Raw genomic sequence first — 17,339 nt, 5'->3', positions numbered from 1 at the left:
TCATGGTCCTTCAAACAATTCAAAAGTTCGCTCTGCGTTTTCTTCAACTGATACATTTCCAGGAGCTTTAGAACCTCCCTTTTGGACCAGTAGCCAAGATTAATACTCTGTACCAAATACGTATTGTAATAGGTGTAGCATTCTGTTGGTGAAAAATGGGTTGACATATCTATAGATAACGTACCTTAACAAGAGCCAACTCTGTGATACTAGTTTCCAGTCCATATTATACTGCTTAGATAGGCGGAGCAGTTCTAGTTCTTGCTGCAAGGTCCATCGCTTCCGAGTAGTGTACATGGGCGGGATATGAACTATAACCTTCAAATCCATAGGACATTCGAATATTTCTTTGATACTAGTGATGATATCCTTTTGGATTCCGGTTTGTGAAATGTTTGAATCGGATGAAATAGCAACGCCGGACTTATTATGCGATACAACTTTGCAAGGAATGGGTGACATGAAACAGCCAAAAAACGGATTGTACACCTTATTACTACATTTTTTCAACTGTGACTTGGTGGGATAGGAGGACTTTGCATGACTTCTCTTTTTGCGAGAGTGAAAAGAATCGTGGAGTGAAGACTTTACTGGAAGAAGGGAACTGCTCTCCAACTCCTGATCCAGTATTCTAATAGAATCGCTATTAATAGAGTTTCCTTGGGTACTGAGGGAATCCAATTCAATACCAACATATCGATCACATAGGTCAGCGTCCCTTAGATAGAAATAAACTCAATATCTCGTACCATTGAAGGGGGTCTGTAAATGTTAGAGGGTCTTGAATATAGTCCATGGGACATATCACCTGATCGGTACTATAATCAGAACTCTCTTCATTATGCTTGTCCAACTGGTTTATATGTTCATATTTCATTCTTTTTAATAGAATTTTATGGAATAATCCTAACGAATGATAGTTAAATCGGCTTTTTATCTAATATGCCACTTTTTCCAAAAATTCGCGGTTACCTTATATAACAATATTTCTTATCAATTACTACAAATAATGGGTATAACAAACAGAGATGAGGAAAATAAGCGAAATCACTCAAGTAGACTTCCAAAATTCATAAAGGGAGCGATGCGGCAAAGTTCTCGTTCATAGAAGCGATATCGAGGATATTTGGATTTAACATAGTGCAGTAACTCCACAACCATGTGATTTATCACCAAAACATGCTTCTTGGTACTACCTTGCGCTGTAGCTTGTTCTAAATAGCGTATGTACATTTCCATCATTTCTTCTTTCTCTTCCCACACACATCCCTCTCCCTCCACTCGTTCCATCGCCAGCTTCAGAGCGGATAGGATATCACCTTCCTCCACTTTCTGAGCCACTTCTCCGTTCTGCAGACTCTGGAAATCGGCTTCGAGCAACATTCCCGCCAACGAATGATCGAAGAAGAAGTTCAGCAACAACACGCGCTGATTCCAATCTCTGCACGGAGAAAGAAACAGCAAGAGAACGCGCAGCACGAGAGGGCAGAAATAGTATTCCTCGGATACACATCGGCAACACCGATCTAAGAAGTCGAGAAGCTCGGATTTCGGCACCATTTCGCTCATTCTACGAATGCAATCGTCGTGTTTTCGACATTTGCACGCATTCCCCGCCGATTCCTTGAATCCTGCGATCTCGTCCGTTTTTTTGGAATCCACGAAGTCAGCGTGTTCTTCTGACTCCTCCGAATCATTCAAACCCGATTCTGCATCCCATCGCGGATCAAACTCCAGATAAACCGCCAGCAGCGCGTTCAGCGCATCGTTCACCGCGGGAGACAGCACAATCGCGTTCCCCGCGAGACAGACGTGCAATGCCGCATAGCATCGCAGCGGCTTTTCCCGCGGGTCGAGCGGGGACTCGGCGGCAGTTTCGAGTTCGCGGACGAATTCCAGCAGCGCGACGGCCTGTTTCTCGTTCTGTACGGTGAAGGGTTTCCCCGTTTCCCCGATTTTTCGGAAGCGCAGACGCATGAAGGGCATCAAAAACCACTGCGGGAGCAGCGGAAGCGACGGCGGGATGCGGAAGGGCAGCAGGCGGAGCGACTGTCTGGCATCGAGATCATCGCGATGCAATGCCTGCGAGTGCTCCACCAGCGCGCCCTCCCCGACCTCCTGCACCAGCAGCTGCGTGACGACATCCAGGTCCACCGCACACGCCGCCTGCGCGCCGCGTCCCTCGCAGAACCGCTTCACCGCGGGGGGATCCAGCAATCCCTGCACCACCAGCTCCACCGCGGGGAACTCGTCTCCCGGCAGCAGCTGCCGCGCCACGCGCCACCCCGCGCGCCAGACCTCCCCGCGGTGCTCATCGGTGAGGGGCAGAACCGCGGTGAGGAGGCGCACGGCGACGGCCTGGGCGAGCGCAAACCCGCGGGGAAGGTAGGTGAGCGCGGGGGAGTGCGGCGCGCGCAGGCGGCGCCAGGCGGGGCGGGCGGCGAGGCGGCGCAGACGCGCGGCCCAGCGCGGCGCGCGAAGCAGCGCGGCGAAGGCGAAGCAGTTCTGAACGCCCTGCAGAGAAAGACGCGCAGCTGCAAGAGCCGAGTCTGAACGAGCCAGGAAGCGGAGTTCCGCGGGGGAGAACGCCGGCGGCGACGCGGTGGGATCGACCAGGGAGCGTCCCGCGGGGGAGGAGAGGAACTGGGGGTGAGGGGAGAAGAAGAAGAAATAGAGGTACGTTGGGAAGACGCGAGCGCGCGCGCCACTCCGATTCCACGGCCCACTGCGCGGCAAACACCCCGTCGAACCAGCCCGACGCGCGCCCCGCGGGGGCGGTTTCTCCCTTCTCTGCGTGTACCCGGTTTCCCCGTTTCCCTGTTTGTGCGTCCTCGACGTCCTCAGAATCCTCAGAATCCTCAGAATCCTCGGTACCAAACACGAGGAATCCGAGCTGGGTCACCTGGCGCTGCAAGCTTTCCATGAGATCGTCGGCGTCCTGCCAGGCCTCGCGCTCCTCGTTGACGACCTCCACGTAGGACGCGATGAAATGCACGGCGGCGGTGCGCACGAGACCCGGCGTCTCGCTGCGCTGCAGCATCTCGACGACCAGCTGCACGAGCGTGTTGCAGAACTCCACGAAATACGCGCTCGACGCGCCGCGCTTCGCCCGCACCGACGCCTCGAAGAACGACCACGCCAAGCTCTGCGGCGCGGGCAACGCGAACTGGCTGATGCGCAGCAGCTGCGGGAGGAACGCGTCCACGCTCTCCAAATCGATCCCGTACATCACGAACAGCCGCCACACGCTCAGCACGCCCTCCAAAACCGCGTTCAGCTCGCAGCGCGTCCCCGCGGGTACCGCAGCGCCGCCGTCGAAGAAGAGCAGCCACTGCTTTAGCCGCGGGAGGATCGACGAGTGGAAGAGGTGCAGCGCGTTCCCGCGGGAATGGCGCACCAGCGCCTCGAGAAGCGAGAGGAAGTGCAGCGAGGAGCAGAACGCGGTCTGCGCGTGGTTCTCGAAGTAGAAAAGGCGCAGCGACGGCGACGAATCGGCCGCGTCGCAGGGCTGCGGGCGAAGCGGGGAAACCGGCAGAATGGACGGGTCCAGAAGCGTCGATGCCAGCTGCTCTAGCGACGCGTAGAACGCGTCCGAGCGCAGAATCCGCTCGCTGAAGCGCTTGTCGTTCTCGACCAGCACGCGCAGCACGCTCAAGGCAGGGTTCAGAACCGCGGGAATCTCGCGGTACTCGGCGATGCACGCGAAGAGCGTGGAAACCAAGTCGCATTCGTCCAGCATCGTGAACAGGTTTCCACAGTTTCTCCGTCGGAAGGGATCTCGGTTTCCCCCTTTCTGTGCATCGGATTGGTCATCTTCGTCGTCATCTTCGTCTTCGTTTTTGTCGTCGCTTTCAAATCGCAAAGCGTCCGGGTCTGGCAGATTCGCCTGCTCGTACCCGTGGAACGTCAGATTCAACAGGAGAAACCGTCGAAACTCGTCCTGCGTGGAGGCGAGCTCCTCGAGGCAGCGCAGCGCGAGAAAGACTTCTTCTCCCGTGCGTCGCCGCTCGAGCAGCAGAACGAGGACGCGAAGCAGAGAAACCGGGAGAAGAGACGGAGTGAGCGCCTGGTGAGCGATGCGGGCGAGCGATCGGCGACGCAGGAGATTGAAAAGGCACTTCAGAGCGAGGACGCGCTGGCCGTGGACGTGGCTGCGAGAGAGCAAAAGCAGCTCGGAGAGCGTGTAGCCGGGCAGGTCGGCGTTCTGGCCGTGGTTGTAGAGACCGGAGTAGAGGCTGATTTGGGCCGAGTCGGACGCGGAGAGGAGATAGCCGTCGAAATGGAAGCGAGGCTCCGATGATGATGATGATGATGATGATGAGGGTTGAGTGGGGGTTGTCCATTCTAATTTGCGCTGTTCGGAGAGAGGAAGCTTTTGAACGGCGGCAGCGAGGTCGGCTTCGGAGAGAATCGTGGAGTAATCGATTTCGTTCGCGATGCGACGTGCTTCCTTCTCGTCGTCGTCGATCGGATTGAGAGGCGTAGAACGCGATGTCTGCGCGGTACGTACGGCAGAAGAAGCCTTCTCGTCGACAGGAAGCTCTTGATGCTGAGGAAGTGGGTTGGCGGAAGAACGGGCGATTCGGTTTTGTAGGAGCTGCAGCGTGTTTGGGTTCTGCATGGACGATAGGAAGGATTGCAGCGTTTCTTGCATTTCTTCGGCACTCATGTTCGATATCATAGACATCACTTCGTCGTGAATTCCACTCATTCCTTCAATAGAATTATCTGCATTAGGCGTAGTCGCAAGAGCCGTGGGAGGCGAACGACGCGGAATGGCAGGAGAAACGAGCGTGGGCTCCTCCTGACGTTTAATTTCAACCGCACTCTTCGCATTCTTCTGCTCCCTGGACTGTTTGAAAAGCGATTTCTTTCCACCCTTCATTTTTCTCGTCTACATTCAAAATCACATTCCAACAGCATACGTCTATCACCTCAGCTTGCGGAAAACCGTGCTCCACGGGAGTAATCACAACATCCCTCTTTTCTCTCACGACACGATGCTCCTGGATCGTCCCCACGGGTGACACTGGAGGAAGCACTGTTTTGTTCCCTTTGGATTGTTCCTTCGCCGATTTGTTCTTTTCGGCTCCCTCGCGAATAATTTCCACCGAGGGAACGCCACCATTCATAAAGAACTTTTCCTGTTCTTTGAGATCGTCCTCCATCTTAATTCTAACAAACACCTCCACATTAAAACACAGACATACATTATTCACGAATGGTTTCCATCTTATCCACCCTTTCCACTGGGTTTCGAGGCTTCTTATACGACCGATTCGTATAGCTCTCCGGCCGATACATTTTACTCTCTCGGATCGCCTTCAAGAACGCGAACGGGTTTCGATCGAACACCCTCGCCCACTCCTCGCTGTACAGATCGACGATCGCCCGCACGAGCGGCTGGGGCGAGGGATAGGAGAACTGGCAGACCTGCACGAGCCTTCCGTACACGTCCTCCTTCATCCGCTGCTGGAACTGATACACCACCTCGCTCACTTCCCGCGGGATCTCGCGGCACTCGATGTACTGCGGCCGCAGGTAGATCTCGCTCGCCATGATCTCGTTCTGCGGCGTGATCACGTCCTCCACCTCCTCCACGGCGTTCGGGATGTGCAGATTGTGGCACACCGACGCGTTCAGACCGAACTCCGAACCCACCCAGCTCGCGTACCCCGCGGGATCCGCGCCGTACTGCGCGTAGATCGACGCGGCCTCGCCCAGACGCTGCGGCGCGTAGAGATAGAGCAGCGAGACCACGTCGCGGAAGAACTGCGGGTCCGAGCAGTCCGCGGGGATCGACGGCTTGAAGTCGGGGTACCCGCTGAGGTGCCGCGAAACCCCGATCACCGTCATCATGTCGCTGAAGCTGTTGAACCGCACCGACAGCAGCACGCCCAGCTGCGACTTGTCCAGGAACTGCGCCACCCACGGCTCGTCCTGCGTGTTATCGAGGAGGTCCAGAAATACCGGCTTTTTCTGAGGCACCGCGATCGCGAGACCGGACTCCTTGAAGACGATCCGGTTTTTGAGGTAGTGGTCGTCGGGACGCTTCAGCACCAGCAGCATGGCGTCGGTGAGGACGAGCAGCCGCGGCTTCCAGACGCGTTTGTCGTACACGAAGCCGAACACTTTGGTTTGGATCGTCTGCGACGACGCGTGCAGCGCCAGCGTCGGATGTTCCGCGATTAAATGCACCAAAGCCGAATCGTCCGCCGGCTGCCTCACCGTTTCTCCGGTTTCTCCGGTTTCCTCGGTTTCTCCGATCCGAATCTCTTGGTCCTCCATTCCGCACAGCGCGAACGCGATGTCTACGTGAAACGCCGAGCCAAGCAGCACCTTCCCGCGACAAGATCTCCTTCTCCAGAGCGGTGAGCAGCCTCTGTTTCCCCTTTTTCTCCTTCTGGTGGGGCAGCTCGAGCGACAAGTCCTTGGTGGAGCAGGAATCGCCGCCGTAGGACAGCGAGATCTGCCGCATGGTGGCGAATCGCTGCTTGAAGTTGTCGTGCGAGGGGTCCACGTACTGCGACGGCGCGCGTCGTCGCACCACCACGACGTCCTTTCTACGCTCCACACGCCCGCCCGGCCCTACGGCGACCGCACCTCCGGCGAGTGGACCGGCGAAATGGACGGGTCGATGGACAGCGGGGAGCGGTCGGCGCTGCGCGGAGAAGCCTCGCTGACGGTGGGGAGAACGGAGCAGACGGGGGGCGTTTTCACCGCGGGGGGCTGCTGGGAGGCGTCGGGGAGGGGCTCGCAGGAGGACTGGGAGAAGATCTCGAGGTTGAGATTGAGGAGGTCGCGGTATTGGATGGAGGAGAGGATCTTGCGGTCGTCGGTGTAGATGCTGCGGATCTCGAGGAGCGTGTTGCGGCGCGAGCGGTCCTCCTCGATGGCCTTCATGGAGATCGCGTGGATGGCCTGGAGGCGCTGGGAGCGGTCGTAGTTGGCGCTGGGAGTGAGGAGAGGAGCGAGGAGGGACAAGCAGTGCGCGTCGAGGCAGACGAGCTGCGCGCCGAAGGACTGGGTGAGCGGGAGATTGCAGGTCTTGGCGATGGAGACGGTGTTCTTCCCGAAGTAGAGCGAGGTGAGCACGGAGGTCGTGCAGCAGGGCACCTGCGTGGTGTTCACGGAGAAGTGCAGCACCTCGTGCTTCGCGTCCTTCAGCATGAACAGCAGATCGCCGCGCGCGGGCACGTTGATCTACGCTCCAGCGCCGCCCTCGAGCGTACGTCGATGATGATCTCCGACTGGTACGCGTCGTAGCACGGCAGCGGCGAGTAGCTCCACGCCGAGTTGTACACCACGTTCCAGTCGCTGCGGCACTTCAGATACACCACCAGACTCAGCTCCACCGCCGCGCCCTTCCCCACCGGCACGTTGTACAGAATCAAACTCCCCAGGAACAGCGACGGCTGCAGCTTCGCGTCGAACTGCAGCTTGTTGTCCGCGCCGATCGTGTCCGAGCTCACCAGAAAGTCACGGATGAACTTGATCTGGTCGGGGTTTTCCACGCCGTCCCCGCGTTTTTCGCGGAAATAGTTCACCGCGGCATTCACGTACTCCGTGGTCGTCTTCGCCTGCAGCTTCGTGAACGCGCCCTGCATCAGCAGAGTGCAGCAGATGACGATTCCCGTGCGGCCCTTTCCTGGAAATCACGCGGTGAGACACGCTGGCCTACCAGCTAGGCAATGCGCTGCGATCACGTTCTGGCTGTCTACTGCGATCCATAAATCGATAAACGCGTAGATGGCCCACATTAGAGCGACTGGGGGCGAGTGGTGATCCGCCCAACCGCAATCAATCACACGGTTTCCAAATGGAGTATAGTCATATTGACGGCAGCTAAGATTGAAAATCAGGTAGTGCTTCCCATGTTTCTTATCTAGTAATTTTGCAACCTAAAAACATCATGCATCCTGAACGAGCAAGTACATCAGCTATATTGTTACGGTACAGACTTTCCAGACTCCTTGAAGGATAGCCCATAGCTATAATTCTACAGCCATCAGCGATTCATAAAAGAACCCACTTGTCAGTAATGTACGTTAGATCCAGGTTGAACTGGTTGTCTATGTATCGTACTCTTCGACCTAGATCATCACATTCTCCAAAACGGAAGAATACCAGAAAAATAAGTACGAACCGCTGTGCTCATCGGATGAAACGCTGAGAAACGGAATAGAGATGGGCGCTGATCGAATTATGAAAGATAATCGGCTGTGGTAAAAGACACTATTTTGCTCCTTTTTCACATTCAAACTTGATTTCCAATTCTTTGATTTTTTCCGCTCTTCTGGTTCGCAACACTCTCCTTATCACTTCTGTGAGAAGAACAAACAAATTTAGATCACACTATTTTCCTATGCAAAACTCGGAAAACACGATATCCAGAATCTCCTCCACGTCTACTTCACCCGTCAACCGAGAAAGCGACTTCAAACAATAGCGCAACTCTTCTGCCTCCAAGTCCACCAAATCCTCTTCCGACAGCTCCATACAGCGATCAATGCTCGATATACATTGCTCCAAGCAATTTCGCTGACGCTCACGCGTGATCAGCTGACTGTGATCTCCCTCTGTGTTCTCGTGCGCTACTCTCCCCACCACCTCTTTCAACGCAGTTAGCACTGCTTCAATTCCCTGCTTTTGCTTGCACGAGATGGAAAGAACATCTACATCAAATCATCATGCTCCCACACTTACTCTGAACGAACGGATATTTATTCAGCACAAACTCCCGCACCTCCTCCACTTGCTCTTTGCTGACCAAATCGCTTTTGTTCAGCACCACCAAAACTTCTCCCTCCAACTGACTTTTTTTCGTGTTTTCTTTTCCCTCCAAACACGATTCTCCCATTTTTCCTTTTCGTTCCGCCTCTCCCTTTCCCTCGATCTCCCGCATCATGCTTTCCACATTTTCCTTCGCATCGCGCGCAACATCGACAACCACCATGCGAACCGAGCTCTCCGCCACGGCCGCCCTCGCCCGATTCATTCCTTCCCTTTCTACCACTTCCTCGGAGTCGTGCAGCCCCGCAGTGTCCTGTAGGATCACTTTCCATCCCTCCAAGTCCAGATCCACTTTCAGCACATCGCGTGTCGTGCCGGGAATTGCCGACACGATCGCCTCCTCCGAACCCGTCAGAACGTTCAGCAGGGACGATTTCCCCACGTTGGGAGGACCGAACAGCGTGACTCGGATGCCCTCCTTCACCAGCTGGCTTCGGCGAAATCCGCGAAGCAGCTGCTGCATGGAGTCGCGAATCGAGCCGAGCTGCCGCGTCGCGTCCGCCAGCAAAACCGACTCCTCGTCCATGTCGTCCGCGAACTCCAGGATCGTTTCCGCATGAGCCAAGCTGTGCATGAGCTGCGATCGCCACTTCCAGCAGAGCGCAGAGAGCTCGCCGCTGAGTCCGTGTATCGCCTGCTGCCGCTGCGTCTCCGTCTCGGCGTTCAGCAGGTCGGCGAGCGCCTCCACCTCCAGAAAGGACATCTTCCCGTTCAGAAACGCGCGCTTTGTAAATTCGCCGGGTTCCGCCACGCGGAAATAGGGGATGTGCGACAGAGAGCGAAGCGTGGCGTTCACCACGGCGGGACTGCCGTGGACGTGGAATTCGACGACGTCCTCGTCGGTAAAACTGAGAGAGAGGGGAAAACGATGCATTACCTTGCGCCTTTGTTAAAACACAGAACTAAGCCCTTGTCGATCACTTCTTTTGTTTGACTATCGAGAATCGAACGGAGAGAAGCTTGGCGAGGCGTAGGGAATGAACATTGCTCCGATGTCATCTGTTTGATTGCATCAAACGCGTTGCTCCCCGACACACGAATCACTGCCACGCCTGATTTGACAAGCGGTCCTAGGGGACAATGATAGACTGCGTACATATACCCGAACTCAGCGCATAAATCGTATCGTCATCGTTACACCTCCCTATCACCGAAAAGGGTCGACGAGAAAGAACTATCGGCGAGGAACGCAGCAGCCATATCGCACGCCCTCCACGACTCGAAAAACGAGAAAGAAGATTCGAGAGCATAGAAGCTTCTGGATGGGGGCATGATTGGAAAAATAGTCTCGAATCTTGGCACCTTAAGTCATATCTTTGTTTTGAATGAGCTACAAACAGCTAGGTCGAAGTAAACCCGAGTTTGAGAACACTGTCATCTTGGAAAACTATCCTGTCAGTGCAATTCGTCTTGTCACAGTCCCCCACATGTCGACGATCTCGGAGGAGTCTGGGTCCATCGAGAATATCCGTACTAACGTGGGAATCGCGGGTGAATTGTGATTTTACGGGGCGAGCGTTCATGTCTAGGTACAACGAATATCAAACGGACAACAGTTGCGTTATCGCAGATCTGTTGCGAACAGAATGTGGGGGTGCTGGTTGCTGGTAACCTGTAGCCACTTCTCCCATTATCACGGCTTATCTGCGAGCAGGTGCACGGAAGAAGTTGTGGTACAAGAAGGAGGAAGTTGGTGCCGTTATCGTGACGTGCGGAGGCATTTGTCCCGGCTTGAACAACATTATCCGCGAGATCGTCGTGACTCTGTACATATCGATCTTCGCTCGTTTATTCTAGAACGCGTCTTTACGGCGTGAACCGCATCTACGGAATCATGAACGGCTATGGCGGCTTTGCGAAGGCCTTGGAAGAGCCCGAGTCAAACATGGTGATTCTAACCCCCGAACTGGTCGATAAAATCCACCACCAGGGTGGAACATTCCTCCAGTCCGCGCGTGGCGGATTTGATGCAGACAAGATCATCGAATGGTGTCTTCGCTACGAAGTCAATCAAATCTACGTGGTCGGAGGCGACGGAACGCATCGCGGCGCGAACGTTCTCTTCCACGAGATCCAGAAGCGAGTAGGTTTCGCCTCGATGGGCTGACCGGCGCAGCATCTCGCGATTTCGATCGGCGGCATTCCGAAGACGATCGATAACGATATCGCGATGGTGGACCGTTCTTTCGGCTTCGAGACGGCGGTCCAGGAGTGCACCAACGCGATTAACAGCGCGTTAGTGGAAGCAATGAGTTGCGAGTACGGCGTGGGAATCGTGAAGCTGATGGGGCGCGAAGCCGGGTTCATCGCCGCCTACGCGACGCTCGCGAGCCACGACGTGGATCTGTGCTTGATTCCGGAAGTGGACGTGGATCTGTACGATGACCAGTACGGAATTCTGCCGTACATTCGGCGCTGCTTGGAGAGGCAGCACCACTGCGTGGTGGTCACGTCGGAGGGCATCGAGATCCCCGGACTGCAGGGCGATGGGTCCACCGACGCCAGCGGAAACAAGCGATTCCCGGACGTGGGGCTGTACCTGAAGAAGCTGGTGATTGACTACTTCGCGAACGAGGAGACGAATCCCGAGAAGATGAACGTGTCGGTGAAGTACATCGATCCGTCGTATATGATCCGGAGCGTGCGCGCGAACGCGTTCGACTCGATCCAGTGCTTGCTGCTCGCGGAGAACGTGGTGCACGGAATGATGGCGGGGTACACGGGCTTCACGGTGGGCGTGTGCAACAATCGCAGCGTGTACATCCCCATCAAGACGCTGACGGACAACTCGCCGCGCACGCTGTATCCCTTCGGACGCACCTACGAGCGCGTGGTGAACATCACGGGGCAGCCCGACTTCTCGATCCCGATGAAGAAGCGATTGATGGAGCAGAAGGAAAGGGAGGAAAGAGAGGCTAAAGAAAGAGAGGAGAAAGAGGCTAAAGAAAGGGAAGAGAAGGAAGCCAAGGAGAGAGAAGAGAAGGAAGCTGAGAAAAAGGAATAAGGAAATAACGCTGTGAATCCTATGAACGATCGAACCACTTTTCTGTTTGTCACAAACATCCCATCACGTCAAATTTACGCCTTGCCTGCCGCCTTCATCAGTCCATAAATCGCCTCTCCGATCTGCGCCGGGGTGTCCACCACCTTGATTCCCACCGCAGTCATCGCCTCCATCTTCGCCTTCGCCGTTCCCTTTCCTCCCGAAATGATCGCTCCCGCGTGTCCCATGCGGCGACCCGGCGGCGCCGTGCGTCCGGCAATGAATCCCACCACCGGCTTGGACGGGTCTCCGTACTGCTTCAGCCACTCCGCAGCGTCCTCCTCCGCCGTGCCGCCGATCTCGCCGATCATCACGATGCCCTCCGTCTGCGGATCGTTCGTGAAGCGCTCCAGACAGTCGATGAAGTTCGTACCGTTGAACGGATCGCCGCCGATGCCCACCACCGTCGACTGACCCAGACCGTACTTCGTCGTCTGCGCCACCGCCTCGTACGTCAGCGTGCCAGAGCGGGACACCACACCGATCTTACCCTTCTTGTGGATGTAGCCGGGCATGATGCCGATCTTGCACTCACCGGGCTTGATGATACCCGGGCAGTTCGGACCGATCAGACGAGACTTCGACTGGCTCTTCATGATGTCCTTCACGCGGAGCATGTCGTGCTGGGGAATTCCCTCCGTGATGCACACGATCAGAGGGATCTCAGCAGCAACAGCCTCCAGAATTGCGGAAGCAGCACCACTAGGAGGCACGTAAATGACGGTAGCGTCAGCATTCGTAGCCTTCTTGGCCTAGAAAGATAGTTTAGCGATTCAAACATTCTACCTCCTCCACACTTGCGAAAATAGGCAGACCCAAGTGAGTGCTACCAGCCTTCTTGGGATTTACTCCACCAACCATCTTGGTTCCGTACTCAATAGCCTGCTGCGTGTGGAACGTACCCTACAGCATCAGGCAACCAAAAAGACAATGCTCACATTCTTTCCAGTGATACCCTGGCCGATTACCTTGGTATTCTTGTCAATCCACACACGCGCAGTGCTGCTGGCACGAGCAACGGATAATCCAATACGCGATACTTTAGAAACGGACGAAAGCATTGAACTAATTGATTTTGTTGGATTTTGACTATAATTCCACGTTTCTACTATTGTGCAAAAGATGGTTTGATCAATCAAATCCACTCATTCTGTGTGATGGATAGAAGGAATAAACAAGAGTGCTCGTATCTTCCACTCCCGAGAATACTTGGAAAAACAGTTTGTCATCCATGCAAAAGATTTCATATCAAAAAGATGGATTGTAGAAATAGCAATCGACTGCAAGCATAATTATAACCAAATTTACTTTAATCGCCGGGATAGGATTTCTTTACGGTTTTTGGAGTTTCATAATCGAGTCTAGTCATCTGACAATGTCATTTCGCCGTATACCATGTTCAAAGCAAGTCTACCGCGGTTATTTGAGCATATTTTCAAAAAGGCAAAAGTCAATTTCAGCAAGTAGGAAGTGATTTTTAATGGAATTTGTAACGCACTAACATCGTTTAGAATTGAATATTTGTATATATAAAACAGCATGAACGTATTTGGTTTGAGGAACGCGTTTTACATGTAGGTAGAAAACGGTGCTTCATTCGATGCAGGTGCGTGCAGAATTTATGTTTGTAAGCCGAATAGAAAAGGGACGAGGAATTTTCGGTACTGGGTCGTCCAATAATGGAAACCGCACAGAGGGACGCGCGGGACGCTACGACAAAATCGAAACATCGGGAACGGGACCCTGCCCTTGTATTCCTTTGTGAAATCCCTGAAACATAGCGATTGAGGGGTGGATTATTTTCCTAACAAACATCCACGAAGAAGCACAAGAGGAAGACCTGCTCGACGTGTGCGCGGAGTATGGAACAGTCAAGAATTTCCATATGAACGTGGATCGTCGTACCGGATTCATCAAGGTACTTTCTCTCCCCTTTCTCGATCGCAGGGCTACGCTTTGGTGGAGTATGAGACCTTCGAAGACGCTCAAAATGCCATTAAAAACCTGGAAGGTAGCTCGATTCTGGGTCAGCAAATCCACGCCGACTGGGCCTTTGTTAAAAACTAGAGTGCTTGTGTCTGTGTTTGTTGATGAAAAAACAGCAGCAACAACAACATGAGCTCTACAATTTCCACCCTTTATTCCTCAGCCTCCGCCTTATCGTTCTTGTGGTGCTTTCTGGCCACACGTCCCTACACATTAGCAATTTTCCTCACACAAAGCTTCTTACAGGACGACCGCCTCCATAAGGAGAGTTCTCAGCGAACTGGATGTGCTTCTCCGAATCCACATGAACCATGAACGAAGGAGCGTTCACCACCTGCTGGCCAACACGGATGTGGCGCTGCTTGATCAGCACACGAGCGTGGTGGATCGACTTGGCAAGGCCCAGCTTGAACACACGGGTCTGCAGTCTGCGGTCCATCAGCTTGGAAGTCGACAGCTCCAGAATCATGTCCAACTTCATCTCCTCCTCAGAGACGAGTCCCAGACGAGCCATGCGGCGAATGATGGCAGCTCCCTGGAAGATTCTGCGAGGATCATCCTCAGGAAGAGTCAGCAATTCACGAGCAGCCTTTGCATTAGAAATATGCACGAAATAATACCTTGCGGATCTTGGCAAGCACCAGCTGCACACGCCAGATCTCACGCTTGCAGCGCAGACCGAACTCTCCGCAAATACGGAGTTCCTGGTCCAAACGCTCGCGCTCGAAGGGGCGACGAGGAGTGCTGAAAGTCAAACGATCTAGAAACTGATTAGCACACAAACACTTGAGATGAAATCACAGTGAAGAATAGCTCCTCGAACTCAGTTCGCTAAACTTACAATTTCTATGATGAGCACAGGTAACCATTGTAGAGACTCGATTATTATTCCTTTTTCTCCCTTTTTGTGGTTCACGGCAGAATCCGGAAACAGGGAGTAACTGTTCTTTTATCTTCAAGGAAGAGCATTTTCAAGCGAATCCTTATCTTTTCTCTCATGTTGCGATTCGAACAAACCAGCTCAAAGTACAAAAGAGATAAAAGAACTACAGCACTACTGATACAGTGTTGATTTCTTCAAAAACTGAACCGGTTTCGATTCCTGCAATATCTTCTTCTTCACCCGCGTATACATCTCGTTCCCTTTCTACCCTCAAACCCACAGCTCATTCCCACCTGAAACAAATTGCCCATCATGACTTCTCTTTCTCTCTGAATCACTCGTTTATCGATTTCCACCTTTCGTTAAGCACCCCTACCGCTCTATTCAAGGATATTTGTCTCCTCTTCCTTCGATCTTCCTCTGCTTGCGCTTCAAACGCGTCGCATTTCCGTTTCAATTCATCGCACGTCTTCGAAAGCCCATCAAATCGCTCTTTCCATTCTCCAAGCTCTTTCTCTTTCTCCGCAATCGCCTATCCATCAGCCATCCGGCCATCATCGCACCGTCTCTTGTTTTGCTATCATTTCCTTCTGGGATATCACGACTTCGCGCAGGTCCGCGATCACCTCGCTTTTCCCCGCGATGTCCCGCTCCTTCTCCTCCATCGCCCCCCTCAACTCGCGGTTCTCCGCCAGTTTCTTCGAAAACTCCTCCTGCAGCGTCACTTTGCTCTGTTCGTATTCCAGTTCCTTTCCCTTCAAACTCTCTTCATGCTGTTGCCGCTCTCTCTGCAATTGCAATCGCAAGTCGCTGTTTTCCACGATGTACCGGCGAATCTTCGCCTTCGTCTCCGCGTCCTGCTCGTTCGGACTCATCATCGACTGCAGACTCGCGCCGTCGCTGGCGACTGCGGGCGCTGGACTCACTTCCATGCTTCGCATGACGCTCTTGAGCTCTGTGGATGAGAAGAAGAAGCAGCAAAACGAACGTTCTCGTAGCTGCGAGTTTTCGCTGCGCAGCTGCTGCAACTGCTTCTGGAGATCCTCCTGCTCGAGCGAGGTCTATCGTTCAGCAAGCACGCGATCTCTACGGCCTCCAGTTTGCCGCGGAGCGCTCCGTTGTCTTCGCGAAGCCGCTTGAGTTCCTCTCTCGAAATCTCGTCCTGAACGAAGATTTGGCGGGCAGAGAATTGGCTCTGAAGCTCTTCATGCTATAAAAATAAGGACAATAAATCGATGCTCACTTCCTGCTTGAGCTCCTGGTACCTTGACTCCATTTCCTTCAAAGCTTCCAAGCGGGATTGCAGCGTATTCACCTTCTCGGCCGATTTCTGCAGGTATTCCTTTTCAGAGGTGAGGATTTCCACCTCGTTCTCCAGCTTTCGCTTTTCGTCCTCCAGCTTCTTCAAATTCATCTGGATGTGAGTCGATCGATCGGTCCAAACGGAGTGCTGCGCCATTTCATTCTCTTTGCTCTTCTTCAAAAACTCGATTTCCTGGAGATATCGCTCATTTTCAGACGAATACAATTCCAGTTTGATCTACTTCGCACCCTTTCTTTCCGCCTACGCTGAGTTGCTCATTCGATTCTTTCAGCGATCGAATTTCCTCGTTGGATTTGGAGTTCACTTCTTCCGCCTTCAAGCTCAATCTCCTTTCGTTCCCCTCCAATCCTTTCACGATCTGCCGCTGATCTCGCAGCTCCGACTCCAGTTTCCCCACTTCTTTCTGGAGGTCGTCTCGTTGACGTCGCAACGACTCGGATTCTTCTTTTTCGCACGACAACTGCTGCTGAAGTTGGAGTAATTTGGATTCTAACTGCTGGATTTCTTCTGATCGTTATGCTGTTTTGCATAAAAGAAGAACCTTCGAAGCGATGGCGAAGTTCCATTCGGGAGTTTTCGAGAATCGAAAAGGAGGCGTCATCGTTGCCCAGAGAAATGGAAGATTCCTCTAAAATCGTGTGCATTTCTGAAAGGGCAGAGGAGTTCGCACTGTCCTGAGGGAATGCATTCATGACGGTCTCTATGATACACTGCAAGTAAAATTGCGTTTCGGAGCTGAGCGAGAGAATTGTGGTGATATATTGCCTTTTCTTCTCGGAGAAAAGGATGGTTGTGATTACCCATCGAATGATCAGAACCAGTGGCTCCGGGTCATTGCTGCGTATCAATCGAAAAGAAAAGAGCAACTTGAGAAAGATGGAGCTCAGGGCGATATTTGATTCGAGCTCCCATCCTCTCGTTTTGTCATAATAATGTACGATCGCGCGAATGATGTTCTTTAAATTTTCCAAAGCGTCTTCATCGGAAAGAAAGGAACGATCTACCGGTGTTAGATTAAAATTTGTTGGATCACTACATGCATAAGAGATTTACATAAACCAAACATACATGTCATTCAAAATCATGGAAATAGAGATTCCGTCCCTCAAATCAAGGAATTGCGAATAAGTTCGCCTGACAGACGGGCACGAATTGACCTAGAATAGAATCAAATGATTTTAGCTAACCCATTCAAGAAGAGCATCGGCTTCGGATTCTACAAGTTCGTTTCGTTCCTGGTTCATGTTTCTATTTCAGAAGCCGATTTCTCCAAGTCTTCAACAATTTAAACCAAAATGTGTTAGCACAAA

The 17,339-nt window shown here is 53.1% G+C and overlaps 9 protein-coding genes; 3 read left to right on the top strand and 6 right to left on the bottom strand.

The window, feature by feature from the left end:
* Window positions 1-99: 99 nt before the first annotated feature.
* GSBLH_T00003417001 (uncharacterized protein) lies at window positions 100-877 on the bottom strand (the record flags this gene model as incomplete). The annotated part of the gene is made up of 2 exons (XM_013042156.1): window positions 100-718; window positions 750-877. 2 exons carry the CDS (start codon window positions 875-877, stop codon window positions 100-102), a joined length of 747 nt encoding a protein of 248 aa, XP_012897610.1.
* Window positions 878-1,975: 1,098 nt separating this feature from the next.
* On the top strand, window positions 1,976-2,389 carry GSBLH_T00003416001 (uncharacterized protein; the record flags this gene model as incomplete). Its single annotated transcript, XM_013042155.1, has 1 exon — window positions 1,976-2,389. One exon carries the CDS (start codon window positions 1,976-1,978, stop codon window positions 2,387-2,389), a length of 414 nt encoding a protein of 137 aa, XP_012897609.1.
* Window positions 2,390-7,163: 4,774 nt separating this feature from the next.
* GSBLH_T00003415001 (uncharacterized protein) lies at window positions 7,164-8,158 on the bottom strand (the record flags this gene model as incomplete). The annotated part of the gene is made up of 5 exons (XM_013042154.1): window positions 7,164-7,648; window positions 7,682-7,901; window positions 7,936-7,999; window positions 8,033-8,093; window positions 8,128-8,158. 5 exons carry the CDS (start codon window positions 8,156-8,158, stop codon window positions 7,164-7,166), a joined length of 861 nt encoding a protein of 286 aa, XP_012897608.1.
* Window positions 8,159-8,355: 197 nt separating this feature from the next.
* On the bottom strand, window positions 8,356-9,891 carry GSBLH_T00003414001 (uncharacterized protein; the record flags this gene model as incomplete). The annotated part of the gene is made up of 3 exons (XM_013042153.1): window positions 8,356-8,675; window positions 8,707-9,670; window positions 9,697-9,891. The coding sequence occupies 3 exons, from the start codon at window positions 9,889-9,891 to the stop codon at window positions 8,356-8,358; spliced, it is 1,479 nt and encodes a 492-aa protein (XP_012897607.1).
* Window positions 9,892-10,314: 423 nt separating this feature from the next.
* Window positions 10,315-11,836, top strand: GSBLH_T00003413001 (uncharacterized protein; the record flags this gene model as incomplete). XM_013042152.1 has 4 exons in its annotated part: window positions 10,315-10,381; window positions 10,412-10,559; window positions 10,591-10,876; window positions 10,910-11,836. 4 exons carry the CDS (start codon window positions 10,315-10,317, stop codon window positions 11,795-11,797), a joined length of 1,389 nt encoding a protein of 462 aa, XP_012897606.1. The 3' UTR covers window positions 11,798-11,836.
* Window positions 11,837-11,871: 35 nt separating this feature from the next.
* On the bottom strand, window positions 11,872-12,897 carry GSBLH_T00003412001 (Succinyl-CoA Synthetase subunit ? (SCS?); the record flags this gene model as incomplete). Its single annotated transcript, XM_013042151.1, has 3 exons — window positions 11,872-12,588; window positions 12,623-12,739; window positions 12,775-12,897. 3 exons carry the CDS (start codon window positions 12,895-12,897, stop codon window positions 11,872-11,874), a joined length of 957 nt encoding a protein of 318 aa, XP_012897605.1.
* An 824-nt stretch (window positions 12,898-13,721) lies between these two features.
* On the top strand, window positions 13,722-13,903 carry GSBLH_T00003411001 (uncharacterized protein; the record flags this gene model as incomplete). The annotated part of the gene is made up of 2 exons (XM_013042150.1): window positions 13,722-13,754; window positions 13,784-13,903. The coding sequence occupies 2 exons, from the start codon at window positions 13,722-13,724 to the stop codon at window positions 13,901-13,903; spliced, it is 153 nt and encodes a 50-aa protein (XP_012897604.1).
* A 36-nt stretch (window positions 13,904-13,939) lies between these two features.
* On the bottom strand, window positions 13,940-14,729 carry GSBLH_T00003410001 (uncharacterized protein). XM_013042149.1 has 4 exons: window positions 14,664-14,729; window positions 14,443-14,582; window positions 14,067-14,411; window positions 13,940-14,028 (listed from the first exon to the last, which is right to left on the bottom strand). Exons 1-4 carry the CDS (start codon window positions 14,689-14,691, stop codon window positions 13,975-13,977), a joined length of 567 nt encoding a protein of 188 aa, XP_012897603.1. The 5' UTR covers window positions 14,692-14,729; the 3' UTR covers window positions 13,940-13,974.
* Window positions 14,730-14,876: 147 nt separating this feature from the next.
* GSBLH_T00006641001 (uncharacterized protein) lies at window positions 14,877-17,273 on the bottom strand (the record flags this gene model as incomplete). The annotated part of the gene is made up of 10 exons (XM_013042148.1): window positions 14,877-14,969; window positions 14,999-15,061; window positions 15,082-15,237; window positions 15,269-15,766; window positions 15,796-15,915; window positions 15,949-16,245; window positions 16,274-16,536; window positions 16,571-17,061; window positions 17,098-17,186; window positions 17,217-17,273. The coding sequence occupies 10 exons, from the start codon at window positions 17,271-17,273 to the stop codon at window positions 14,877-14,879; spliced, it is 2,127 nt and encodes a 708-aa protein (XP_012897602.1).
* Window positions 17,274-17,339: the final 66 nt, after the last annotated feature.

This window comes from Blastocystis hominis (assembly GCF_000151665.1).
Source record: "Blastocystis hominis, Singapore isolate B (sub-type 7) whole genome shotgun sequence assembly, scaffold_3".
NCBI classification, from domain to species: Eukaryota; class Bigyra; order Opalinata; family Blastocystidae; genus Blastocystis; species Blastocystis hominis.
This window is presented reverse-complemented; position numbering and strand designations above follow the sequence as displayed.